Source organism: Perca fluviatilis, chromosome 18, assembly GCF_010015445.1.
Source record: "Perca fluviatilis chromosome 18, GENO_Pfluv_1.0, whole genome shotgun sequence".
In the NCBI taxonomy this organism is placed as follows: domain Eukaryota; kingdom Metazoa; phylum Chordata; class Actinopteri; order Perciformes; family Percidae; genus Perca; species Perca fluviatilis.
Genome location: NC_053129.1, coordinates 6,024,468 through 6,037,025, shown reverse-complemented (window position 1 = coordinate 6,037,025; position 12,558 = coordinate 6,024,468). Strand labels below are relative to the sequence as shown.

Genomic DNA, 12,558 nt, shown 5'->3' with positions numbered 1-12,558 from the left:
GTTGCTCAGCTTTGTTCCAGTAAGTTATGCACCGTAATAACGTTTAAAAAGAATATGTATATATGTATGGTCCTGGTAGGCTTAAATTGACTTAACAGCGCCAACTGCTGTTGTGGAGTGCAAATTACAGGACATTTGTTAGAAAATGTACCTGCATTTGTGTGTGGATCTGAGGGCATTTGTGTGTGGATCAGCAAGGCGGAAAGTTAGTGCCAAAAGTCACATGACAGTTTTTCATATTTGTAGAATTTGTTTTGTACTTGAAAGATTTTAGTTTGTACTTGCAAGATATTTTTTGTCATTGAAGAAATACGTTTCTTTGTATGTGTAAAACACTATTTGTTTGATAGGTAGGTTTCTTATTTGCAGAACAAAATGCATTAGTTTGTGAATGATGTTTTGTATTTGCAAACCACACTGAGTTTGTTTGTGAATCGTTGGGCGTGAGTAAAACACGTTTTGTGTGTGTGTGTGTGTGTGAGGTTTTGGCATGATTCTAACTCCATACTGCCCGGTTCAACTCAGATTTTCTCACATTGCACAGCGCTGTGAAGGAATAATCTCCGAGATTACGTAATGTTCTTCTAGCTCATAGCAATTTAATACAATAGCAGGAAAAGATGAAAAGTATTTCCAATGACACAAACCAACATACAGCAAACATTTGTCAGCTTCCATATTGTCACCGCCATAGGTTGTCATTTGTTTCTGATTGGTTGTAGGGGTGTCCCGATTTCAAATTCTAAATTTGATCAAAATTAGCTTTTCAATTTCAAACATCAAAATCAAGCACTGCGGGGACCGAGTGGAGCGGTGGCGGAAAGCTAGCAGAGCTCACGGGCATTTCAGGTAGGCCTGCAGTCTTTTCTTGTTAAAGTAACACAGGCATTCAGGTATATTGTGGCTTGTTTGTAGCTGGTCTGTGGTAATTAAATCCCATGGACCTAAAACAAATGATTTGACCAGTACTACCTGTGTCGTGACAATATATTGCCTAATAAAATGCAATAAAATTTCCAAGCCATAATTCTATGGCTTGGAAAATCGTAGAAATGCTTAATTTAAACAAATAAGAAACGAGAAAAATACCCCTGATCTTGGTCCCAGAAGAATCTATTCTTTGCACCCCGCCAGCCAACACCATGGCCACCGCCAGTTTAATCACATACATGCCAAATACCTGTGGGCACAGGCTCAACAAGATCTGGTTCCTACCTACAGAGAGAGGGGAGAGAATAACAAAAAAAAGCCTAATATTTTTTTTGTGTGTTATGAGTAGAGATGCACCGATTACAAATTTCTAGGCAGATTCCGATTTTTCATTGAGTTTGAACTGCCGATACCGATTTTAGCCGATTCCGATTTCATATTTTCTAACCACTTTACAGCACGCACAAATACTTATTTTCTTTAATAGAAAATTTTCCATAGAACATTTTTTGAATAGATAATCAATTGCTATAAAATAGAACTATATAAATTACTCCTGGTGTGGGAAATTCACACACATCTAAAGTGCAATGTTATAGAAGAACCATTTCCTTCTTTTCACATCAAATATACTTAAAAAAAAAAAAAAAAAAATGTCAACAGTAACGTTACCTGAAAACAAACATCACTGCTCATTTTACACACAGTTTAGCAACAAACTAAACACTGGGGGAAGATTACTACATTTGTAATGTTGGTTTTGACCTGGACCTCCACTAACCTGGAAAGCGTTTCAAACAATAACGTTAATACAGCGTCTCTTTTAAAAAAAAAAAAAAAAAAAAAAAGAGTCCTGCAGCCGGGCGTCAGAGGCAGAGGGACCGTCACCGCAGCGTTCGCTAACATTAGCTTCTTGTCTCATCTAGGGTCTGATAAACAAAGTCAGTGTGCCCAACGCTATTTTCCGATAAAATGTAGCGGTCATATTTCACGGGACCCGCGGTTTTCATGTTCCAGTTACTCAGCCTCAGAGGGGAGAGAGAGAGCGGCTGACCGTTCACCTTGCCGTGATTAATTACGACTTTCTAACATTTCATAAACAGCTGATTGAGCGGCGGTGCGCTGATGTTGCACAATGTTAATCATGTGGCGCCCGAGTGCATTTGACGAGCATAAAATCGGCATGTCAGACCGACCTGCCGATTCGGCCAATTCCGGTCACCGGTCGGTCAATCGGTACATCTCTAGTTATGAGGCAGATTCGTACATACCAGCTATTGGATCATGTTTGTAGCTCATCCAGAAGTCGTTGAACTCTTTCTGAACATCGTTCATAAGAAAAGAGGCAGCAGCCTGCTGGTTGTTCACTTCTATGTTGTTAGCTTTGAGGACCAGCTCCGTATCACAGCGAGTGCCATCATAAAAGGGCTTCCAGCGCTGACACATCACCCCATAAACAGTCACATCATCTCCTAAAAGAACCGCATACACACCAAAATTACTGAAAGCTACAGCATGAGCATGGCTTTTTACAGCATGAGGTGAAAATGAATACTGTGGTTTATTATTTCACTTTAACCTTCATGCTGAAACAATGCTTTGTCCCCCAGCATCAGCATACAGGACTTGTAAAGGTATTTTGTCACAGAAATGTGAACAGCTTTTTATTTAGTAGTCGTAATTAACTAAACACAATGCTGTTTTGGAAAAGTTGATGAGACGAGCAATAAGCCTGCACAAATTAAACCAGGATGCATACTTCACTGTCAAACTGGGAAAACAACAAATATAATGGGATTACGTAGGCTAGTCTAAACCGTTGTGTGCATGTGATAAATCTTTTCAGATTTTATATTTGTTATAGGCTAGGTCTATTTATTAGCTACAGGGCCGTACAGTGTAATGTAATACAAGGTTAACCAGAGCTTTTCACATTTTGACTTTTACAGGCCTGAGTAGCTGGAGTGATTAGCTGGAGCCTAAAATTTAAAAGAAAAGCTAAAAGTGGGGATATTGCCAGTTTTTTGCAAAGAAAATCCAATAGTGCAAAGGAGGAAGAGAAGGAGGGAAATAAAAGAAGGAGAAGGCAGTAAACTGGAGAGACCAGGAGGGTCAGAGCAGGAGAAGGCCACAGAAGGAGATGGAGAGAAGAGGAAAAGTGAAGGAGAAGAGGAAAAGGAAGAATTGACTGAGGGATGAAGAGGATGCTGCCGATTCAGATAGAGGGACAAAGGCAGGGAGTGATCAGGAGGAGGCAGATGAAGATGGGGTAGGGTAGGCCTGCAATTCTCCCTGGACCACATGGTATGTTTTTATTCTTCTTCCATATAAACTGCAGTACAGTAGCATAACGATAGTTACGTTAATGTAACTCCAGATTCTATGAGTATAGGCGTAGCCCTCTAAGCCACGCTATGGGTTTATCCCTTCGCGCATGCGCAGTCGTGAAGATTTTCTTTCCCGCCCTTGCGTGCCGCACGGGCTTCAACTACGTCCGCAAATACTGTATAAAAACAGGGCGGACCCGTTGCTCTGCTCCCAACATCAGCTTTTTCTTCAGCTAATGCAATAGGAGCAGGTGGCCCGAATCTTAGAGGGCTACGCCTATACTCATAGAATCTGGAGTTACAATAACGTAACTATCGTTCTATTTCGTGGGTTAGGGCGAAGCTGATGTAGTCAATGCCACCTGCGACAGATCCCACAAGTGGAACATAGACTAACTATTTTCCCTTACTGTCACTTATCTCTCATGTGCCGCCATGGCAACGACCAAGCCGAGAATGCAGGCGTGCATGATTGATGAGGGAAATACATGATTGATAATTATGGGACGTCCGAGTTCCTCCCAGACACCCAGAGTGGGGAGGGGAGGGGGCATAAGAAAACATAAGGCGGCACATGTCGTGATTGTATAATAGTGACAAAAACATATACATATGTACATAATATAAACAATTATACATACGACGGGGCCTCAATCGTCGTTGTGAGAAGAGAGGACCGAGTGAGTCAGGGAGGGCTCAGGCACATCCCGCAAATAGAAGCGGATGAAAGGGCATGGAGATGCCCAAGAGGCCGCAGCACAGATTTCAGCCACTGACCTGCCTCTGAACAGGGCTGTCGATGCAGACAGAGCCCGTGTAGAGTGTGCCCGATTGCCCTGGGGCGCCCCCCCGCGTGTTATAGGCCTGGGTGATAGCCTCACACAGCCAGTGGGACAGGCATTGTTTCGACAGGGCCCCCTTTGGGAGTGTTCCCTGTAGTGAACAAACAGCTGCTGTGTCCGCCTTATGGCGCCCGTCGTAAAACATACTGTAATAACGCACGCACGCACCGGGTACAATCTGTGGGAAGCGCCTCCTGCGTTCGTTGTTATGAGGCGGGGAAAAACCCTGGAGGGGAAAAAACACCCTCGACCGAAAAGGAATTTGTTAAAATCTTTGGTGTGAAGGAAGGGTTGGGCTGTAGGGTGGCTGCGCCCCCTCCCCTCTGATTGAGAGACAGGATGGCGATACCGATAGCGCCCATATAAGTCGCTCACTCGGCTACTGATGTCAGTGCAAGGAGGAGCGCCCCTTTTTTTGAGACAGCAACCTGAGAGGGGCTTGTGCCAGGGCTCGAAGGGGCTTCCCCAAAGCTCGGAGTACCAGGGCCAGATCCCATTGGGGCGGAGAGACCCCGGCCGGACCCCTTTCAAAAATCGTTTAACTAGGGGTGCGCGAAAAACCGTTCTCTCTCCATAGCCTTCGTGGCAAGATGAAATGGCCGCCGCCTAGGCTTTGACGCGCGGATGGGGCCAAGTCGTATCTACCCAGTGTTTGGAGATAAGTCAGTACGACGGGCAGGGGCACGATATGGGGTCTGACTTCCTCTCTGTGCACCAGCGCTGGAAAGCGGGACCAGCGCACCGCATAACACGCTGTTGTAGAGGGGCTCTCGGCGCCTGAATGGTGCGCACCACGGCAGGTGGCAAGCCTAACCTCTGCAAGCGTTCCCGCTCAGCAGCCAGCCCCACAGTCGCTGGGTTATCACCGGGGGGTGGGCTATCGTGCCGTCCAGCTGTGACAGAGCATCCTCTTGCCACGGCAATTGCCAGGGGGGAGCCGCCAGCAGCTGGACCAGCGTCGGGAACCAGGATGCGTTCGTGCGCTCCGGTGCCACCAGGATGACCGACAGGCCTTCCTCCTGGGTACGTTCCAGGAGGCGAGGGATCAGAGGGACCGGGGGGAAAGGCGAAAGGAGGGTTCTGGGCCAAGGATGGTGGGAGAAAGCGTCCCGCCCAGGGGTGGGTTGTCCGGCGTGAGCTCAAGGAAAACCACAGAGCGCGCACTCTGCGTTTTTTTTCGTGAGGCGAACAGGTCCACCTCCGCTTCCCGAACCTTCTCCACAGCTTCCGAACGATAGTGGGATTCAATTTCCACTTCGCTTGGTGAGAGGGTCCCCCCTCGACATTAGGTCTGCCGCCCGGTTTAGTATCCGCGGGATGTGGACGGCCCTGAGGGACAGCAGATGACTGTGAGACCACAGCAGGAGGCTCCTGGCTATTTCCAATAGCCGGAGCGTGCACCGCCCTGGCGATTTATGAACGCCGCTGCTGTGACATTGTCTGTCTGCACCACCACATGTCTCCCTGCTACCTTCGGGGCGAAGTGCTTCAAGACCTTCAGCCCGTGGACAGCTCTAAGGCAGTTTATGTGTGGGAGGGGAGGAGGCCATTACCCTCCCACCACCTGTGATTCGCACATTCCTCCCCAGCCAGTGAGGGACGCATCTGTGTACACTGTCACGTATGACGTCACTTCCGCCGCGGGGAACCCCAGCTGACAGGGTCTGGGGGTTTCCCCAGTATGACAGGTCTGACTGCAGAGAGGGAGGGATAGTCAGCATTCGCCACTTGTGTGGAGTGGGGTCGACGCTGCTGACGGGGAACCACCTCTGGATTTTCCTCATGTGGAGAAGCCCCAGGGGTACTACCATGTAGCCCGCGGCCATCATGTCCAGAAGGCGCATGATAGACAGCGCTGACACCTTTGCGCGGGGCGTGGTGCGCGACAGGAGAGAAAGCAGCGTTTCTTGCCTCGGCGTTGACAGCCTGGCCCTCATAACAATCGAGAAGCGCAGGAATTTCCTGTGTCTGGGGATGACTTGGATGTGAAAGTAAGCGTCTTTCAGACCCACGGACGTAAACCACTCTTGGTGGCGCACGCATTCCAACACATGTTTGGTAGTCAACATGTGGAATGGACGTACCATGACGCACCGGTTGAACTGGGACAAGTCGAGGATGGGGCGAAACCCGCCTGACTTTTTTGGAGTGAGAAAGTATCAGGAGTAAAAACCCTCGTTCTCCTCCCCCGGAGGAACTCGGGAAATTGCTCCTTTTGAGAGCAGTTCCCGTAATTCTGACGTCATGGCGTCTGATTCCGCCTGGGACGACACAGTTGTCTCCAACACGCCCGAAAAGCGAGGCGGGGGGGAGGCGAACTGGAGTGTGTAGCCCCGTGATATCAGTTTTGACATCCACGAGTCCATGTGTGTCAGTCTGATCCATGCCGCTGGGCTCTGAGAGCGGGCGCCGATGTCTGTGTGTTGTTTACAGACATAGCTAGCAGGAAGCGCAGAGCCCGTCCCGCCGCTCGGGCGTAGACGGTAGAACGCGGTCGCCCAGCCCATGGTAGGGCCCTGTCGAAAGGGTGGCGGGTCATCGTCGTCCTCATCCCGCTGGCATAGCCAGGGGGAAGAGGAGAACTGAGCGGCGCTAAGTGTAGCGGCATGGCGTTTGCTCCCGCTGTCTGCATAGTGAGAGCGGTGCAGCCCCGCGAGCAGCGGTGACCTGGTGTGTGTTTGTGCTTGTGTGGGGAACATCTGTCATATTATCAGCGTAATGTTCAGTGGGAACAAGGGCTGCTAGGTTGAGGGGAAACTGCTCTTTAGAAAGACTTGAGTGGCCCTTAAAAGGGCCGTTTGTGTTTTCCGGTTTTCAACCGTGGAGGGACAGACGTTCCGCGCCTCGTCATTGCCACCGTCGCCGCTGCTTGGTGGGTGGCTTCGGGCGGGTTAGACCAGGTGGGAGCCGCTTTCATGGTCCTTCGACCGCGTGAAGCCTGCCGGTCGGGCGCTGTCGCTCGCGGTGGGGCGTAGCGGAGGGGCGGAGGTCGGCCTGGGAGGGCGCAGCCGCAGCAGAGTGGGGGTCTGTGGGCTCTTATGGCGTGTTGGTGGAGCGGTGGCGCTGTTGTTGAGCGCGCCCCCTTCCAGGAGCCCAGCTGCCGTAGCCGCTCCGCTTCTTCCGGCTGCCTGGTGGAGGTGGGAAGTGGCGGTCTGTAAACGAGGTCCAAATAGTCCATCGGGAGCTATGGGACCGCATACAGCGCTTCGCGCCCGACCTCCGTGGGTAGCTGGGACATGTGGAGCCAGATATTTCGGCGGCCACAGTCTACCACGCCTGGATCCTCGGCAACGCCACCGTGGTCGCCGTGGTGAGGGTGAGGATGGCGGTCGCAGCCTTTGCCGATCTCCGTAGCTAGCTCCGGAGGAAGCGCCTCGGGTTGGTGGCCATGGCGGAGACGGGCGGAGGCAAGGCTATGTTGTTTTGCGCCGCTAAGCCCTGGGCTGCACACTGGTGAGACCGGTCAGTGACTTGGCGCAAACCTGGTCCTGGGGGACGGGGGGTCGGCTTCCGGTGGCCGAAGAGGGTAGCCTCCGGAAGCAGGATCGACGCCAGGCTCTGCTCCAGAGGGGGACCGAAGGAAAACCTGCCTCTGTGTCGCCATGAACCCGGGTGAACGGGGCATAGCGCCGAGACTGGCGCCCTCAGTTTCCCTGGCTGAGAGAGAGCTCCTCCACGAACGGCCGGAGCTCCGTGGAAGCGCGGCCAGAGTGGGGCCCGTTTGACGGGCGGCTCCTGAGAATAGATGTCACCGCTCAGGAGGCCGCAGAGGGGCTGGAGGCTCCGCGGAAGCGCTATGCCCCTCTGGTCCGCGCCGCCCTTTTATGATCTCCGGCAGGTCCATAAAAAGAGCCTTGGTGGTGGAGGGTGGAGCCACCTGCGGCAGAGGGGAAGACCGCTGAGGCGGTGCCCTGGCCGTTCTGGGGACTGGGAGAGCCGGAGCGGAAAGGCGTCGTCCCAGTCTCCAGATCCAGTCCTCCCAGTGGGGAGGAAGGAAACCCGGTGAGAGAGTCGCGTTCGGGGAGACGAGTCATCGGAACTCGTGCCCGCCGCCCGCCCTCTTCCAGTGGTTCCAGGGCGGTCGACGGTGTTAGCGGTCGGTCCCAGCTGCGCCGTTCCCCTCTCCGTCGATCTCAAAGGGCCAGAAGAGCCGCCCCCCGTTGAAGCTCTTTAGAAGGCAGGCGGGCGCAGAACGGGCAGGAGGCGTCGGAGGTGAGAGCCTTGCCGGCGTGGGGGGCCCGAGGCAGGTCTCGCGACGGGGTGGAGGTCCGGCGAAGATGTAGCCTGTCCGGCAGGTGGGGCAGAGGCGGACGCCGCTGGAGCTGGTAGTCTTCATTACCTTCTTCATAACTGCTCTTGCTTGAAGAAAAAGTGGGAGCAGAGCAACGGGTCCGCCCTGTTTTTATACAGTATTTGCGTACGTAGTTGAAGCCCGTGCAGCACGCAAGGGCGGGAAAGAAAATCTTCACGACTGCGCATGCGCGAAGGGATAAACCCATAGCGTGGCTTAGAGGGCGAAGCCTATACGAAATAGAACATGTCATATCACTCAGTAAAATGACATGTTTTCAGTTTTTGGCTATTTCTATTCTGTCTGTATATGTTGTAAGGTTAGATATGATATGTATACATACAGTATATAAATAGATTATTTTGTGATGTTTTACAGTTTCTTTTGTTTGATCAGAATTACTGATAAATAAGACATTCTATTCTTTTTGTCTTACTTTATCAGTAATTATGATTAAACAAAAAGGTCAAACAAAATGATAGAATTAGGTTATGCAGTTTTACAGTTTTTCCTTTATTTTCCATTTACATATGGTGGTTTCCGTGTACCGTCTTCCAATGCCACCCTGCCAAGACCTTTTGCCACCCCATGTAAAATTGTCTAGATCCACCACTGCAAATAAGACATGCTTATAATTGTATGTTACTACAGCTTTCAAAATGGTTGCAACTGATGCACGGAGCAACCATGCTGGAGTTTTAGCTTGCGGTACTCTGTGGTTGTCTTGAGTTCCAAGTTCGGAAATTCAAGGTCGGGGGGGAGGGGGGTTCCGACTTTGACCTCAGAAAATCCAACTTCCGAGTAGAAATGGAACACACTATAATTCTGCACTTATATCGCAAGACACGTTTTCACCTCGACAAGAAATATCATGTTTTAATATCGCGAGACCTCGTAACACCTCTAATTAGAATGTTCTGTTTCTGATCACTGTAAGGTAGTTGGTGATGTTAAAAAGCAAGTGCATCTTATCAAACCTTGGTATTTACAGTTCTTACCAGATTTACAACAGTCAACAAGGTCATCCTCCAGAACCACCACCATTGAACGAGGAATACTGCCGACTGACAGCCTCTGCACCTGTGGTGTGGTGGGGGGGTTTACACTGACCAATAGCACAATTTGCTGGAAAAAAAAAAAACTAACAAAAACACCCATAACTGTCCTACTTGCTCTTGTATCTTGATCTCCTGGAAGTCCCTGCAGGTAGCAGGCTCAGATCCTCCAGACAAACAGCTGAATTTGTACGAATTGCAGCCATCAGGATTAGGACAGGCCACCGGTGGGACAAAGGTATAGAACTGGTCAAAATCAGCCTGCACGGTGAAAATGTGACGACACTTTGTGCACATGTAATCACGCTCGTATTCCAGAACCTATGAAAGGTGGAGAAGGATTCTAAGTAGGACTCAAAAGAATATATATATATATATATATATATATATATATATATATATATATATATATATATATATATATATATATATATATATATATATATATATATATATATATATATATATATATATATACCCAATTTGTGTAACCTTTTGATCTTATATTAAATAGTACACTGTTGATCTTAGGATGTTGCATGTGATTGGTTTATAACAAAAAACTGCCCCTTTCTCACATGGAAGCTGGACTGTAAAAAGTTAACTGATGGGGTGGAAAATCATGTAACTGGCAATCAGACTTGTCAGTCGGTATTGAGGTGGTGTGAGAATTCCGTACAGTTAACAAAAAAAAAAAAAAATCACTGCCTCTACAACAAGATAGTTTTAAAATACGAAACACAAGCACTGAACTGCCCAGGAGTTTGTGTAACAGCTGAATGTTTGCCAAACAAAAAAAGCACAGTCGATCTGTCCCACTTGTTGCCAAATTCCTGGCATTGCACCTTGCAAGAGTTTTATCTAGTCTTATTCACTTAGACCAAACTGGGTTTGTTCATGACCGTACCTCTATTGATAATTTACGCAGGTACTTTGATATTCTATATCATACTAATGAACTTAATTCTCAGATTGTAATACTCTGTCGATGCGGAGAAAGCATTTGACAGGGTTATATGGGAATACCTTAAGTCTAGGGCTGTCCTCAACTAAAGAAATCTTAGTCGACTAAGACCAAAACGACCAATTAGTCGACTAATCGTCTAAGAGGTGGCAGCCCTACTTAAGTCTGTTCTCAAACAGGGCTTCAGACTAATTTTCTTTTACTAAGAGCACTGTAGCCTCTAACTAAAGAATTGTAGGGGCACAGGCAGAACATTTAGGAGTGCACACATTAAATTGACCTGCAATTTTTCACATTTCCCCCATTTTAACTGTTTTTACAGATAAATGCTTTGGTCATAAATACAGAAACTACAATGTGCTGTTTAATTTTAGTTCATGGTCACATTTGAATTAATAGTGCTTAATAAATGCACATTCAGAAATGTAAACAAAGTATTATTGTCAATTATAACAATATTATTGCCTCAGCCTCATAAGGGGTCTCCCTCGCTCCTCTGTCTTTTTTGTTAACACTGAAATAGCAATCATATCTAAAGGTGATTTACTTCCATGGAAAGGGGAGTATCTAACTATCTTAACACCCTGTGTGGGAAATATTGAATGATGAGGAAGCCAGCGAGAGATGAGCTCATGACACTCACACAAGCACCATTTGTTTTTACGAGGTAAATAGTTAAATATTTAGCAGCCTATATTATAAGCTTTTTTTTTTTTTAAATACTTTTTAAGGAAGTTTTCCTCACCACCTGAGGTTTCTGCCTAAAAGGAAGTTTTTACTCTCCACTGTTGCACCAAATGCTTGCTTTTTGGAGAGTTATTGGAATTGTTGGGGCTTTTTAAATTATAGAGTGTGCTCTACACCTACTATATCTGTAAAGTGTCTTGAGATACTGTAACTCTTTATGATTTGATACTTTAAATAAAATTGAATGAATTGAAATTCAGTGACAGATTTTTAATAGGGCTGACCCCGCTTTGCTGCAATCCAGAAAACAAAAAAACTTAAGAAAAAAATAGTTCATATCATTACAATCTATTATTATTATTATTATTATTATTATTATTATAATAGATTGTAATGATATGAAGTATTTTCTTATGATATCTCTGTCCAGGCTTGGAACACATGTGGTACTGTTAAGTAACTTTAAAAACTGTTGCTCTTTATGTGTAACCAAGAAAGCTGTTGCGGTGTTGTGTAACCAACTAGTCATCACCCTTGTGACATCAATCATATTTGAGTGGCTACAACTCAAACAAGATCACATCAGTGCTGCGGCTTTATAAATGTGTTACAATAGTAGTGTATTAACAAATAATGTAAACATAATTAACAAATGGATTTAAATGTCTAATTGATTGCTTGATTATTAAATAATGAATTATAAATGAATGTAATAACATTACTAACTTGTTGCTAGCTGCTGCTAAAAGATGAGTAGGAGAGGTGAAATAGTGCGACAAATCAGCAATCAATACAATTTCAGCAAATTGATGAACACTGAAGATGTGCTATGCTGTTACCTTGGCAACACTGGTTCGTATGACAGTACCAGTGACAGACAGAAAGTGTCCTACATCTCTGGACCTGGGAATGGTGTCTCTGGTCAGCTCTGGACATACTGGCAGACCTGGGCACACATACAAGTTTCAATAAACAGAAAAGTAAAACAAATCAATTCAAAACAGACAAATCAGCAGCAAACACTTTAATATGCAATCTGTATCATATAACTTGTATCCAACAGCAGCAATATTTACAATGTCTACATCCAACCCAGGTTTTATCACGTGTGCAGATAAACTGATAAATATCATGCAATGCCCCAGGTTCATTTCAGGCCAGGGACCTAGGGCTGCTCGATTATGGAAAAAAAAAATATATAATCACGATTATTTCAGTCAATATTGAAATCACAATAATTTAACACGATTACTCGTTGACTTCTGGAAAGATGTTGTAATTACTGAACTTAAAAAAAACAGTGGAAAAAGTTACATAAATCAACAGTAAAAAACACATACAACTGTGAAATTTGCCTCAATAAAATACTTTATTCTTTTCATTCAGAAAACAAGAGAAAATAAGAGTTTACTTGCAAAACGTAATGAGCTAAACAATTGTTTTTCTCGATTATTCTGTTTTT

General features: G+C 46.6%; 1 protein-coding gene across 2 annotated transcripts in view; it reads right to left on the bottom strand.

Annotated features, from left to right (window-relative positions):
* Nucleotides 1–12,558, bottom strand: part of mcm9 (minichromosome maintenance 9 homologous recombination repair factor) — a 40,416-nt gene that overhangs the window by 22,633 nt on the left and 5,225 nt on the right. Inside the window, exons 4-8 of one of the 2 annotated variants that reach the window (XM_039781969.1) lie at nucleotides 11,936–12,042; nucleotides 9,560–9,766; nucleotides 9,389–9,470; nucleotides 2,202–2,402; nucleotides 1,090–1,215 (exon numbers count right to left, since the gene is read on the bottom strand). In XM_039781969.1, the coding sequence (XP_039637903.1) occupies nucleotides 1,090–1,215; nucleotides 2,202–2,402; nucleotides 9,389–9,470; nucleotides 9,560–9,766; nucleotides 11,936–12,042 (723 nt within the window). The remainder of the gene's footprint in view (nucleotides 1–1,089; nucleotides 1,216–2,201; nucleotides 2,403–9,388; nucleotides 9,471–9,559; nucleotides 9,767–11,935; nucleotides 12,043–12,558) is intronic. The other variant, XM_039781971.1, reaches the window with a different exon arrangement.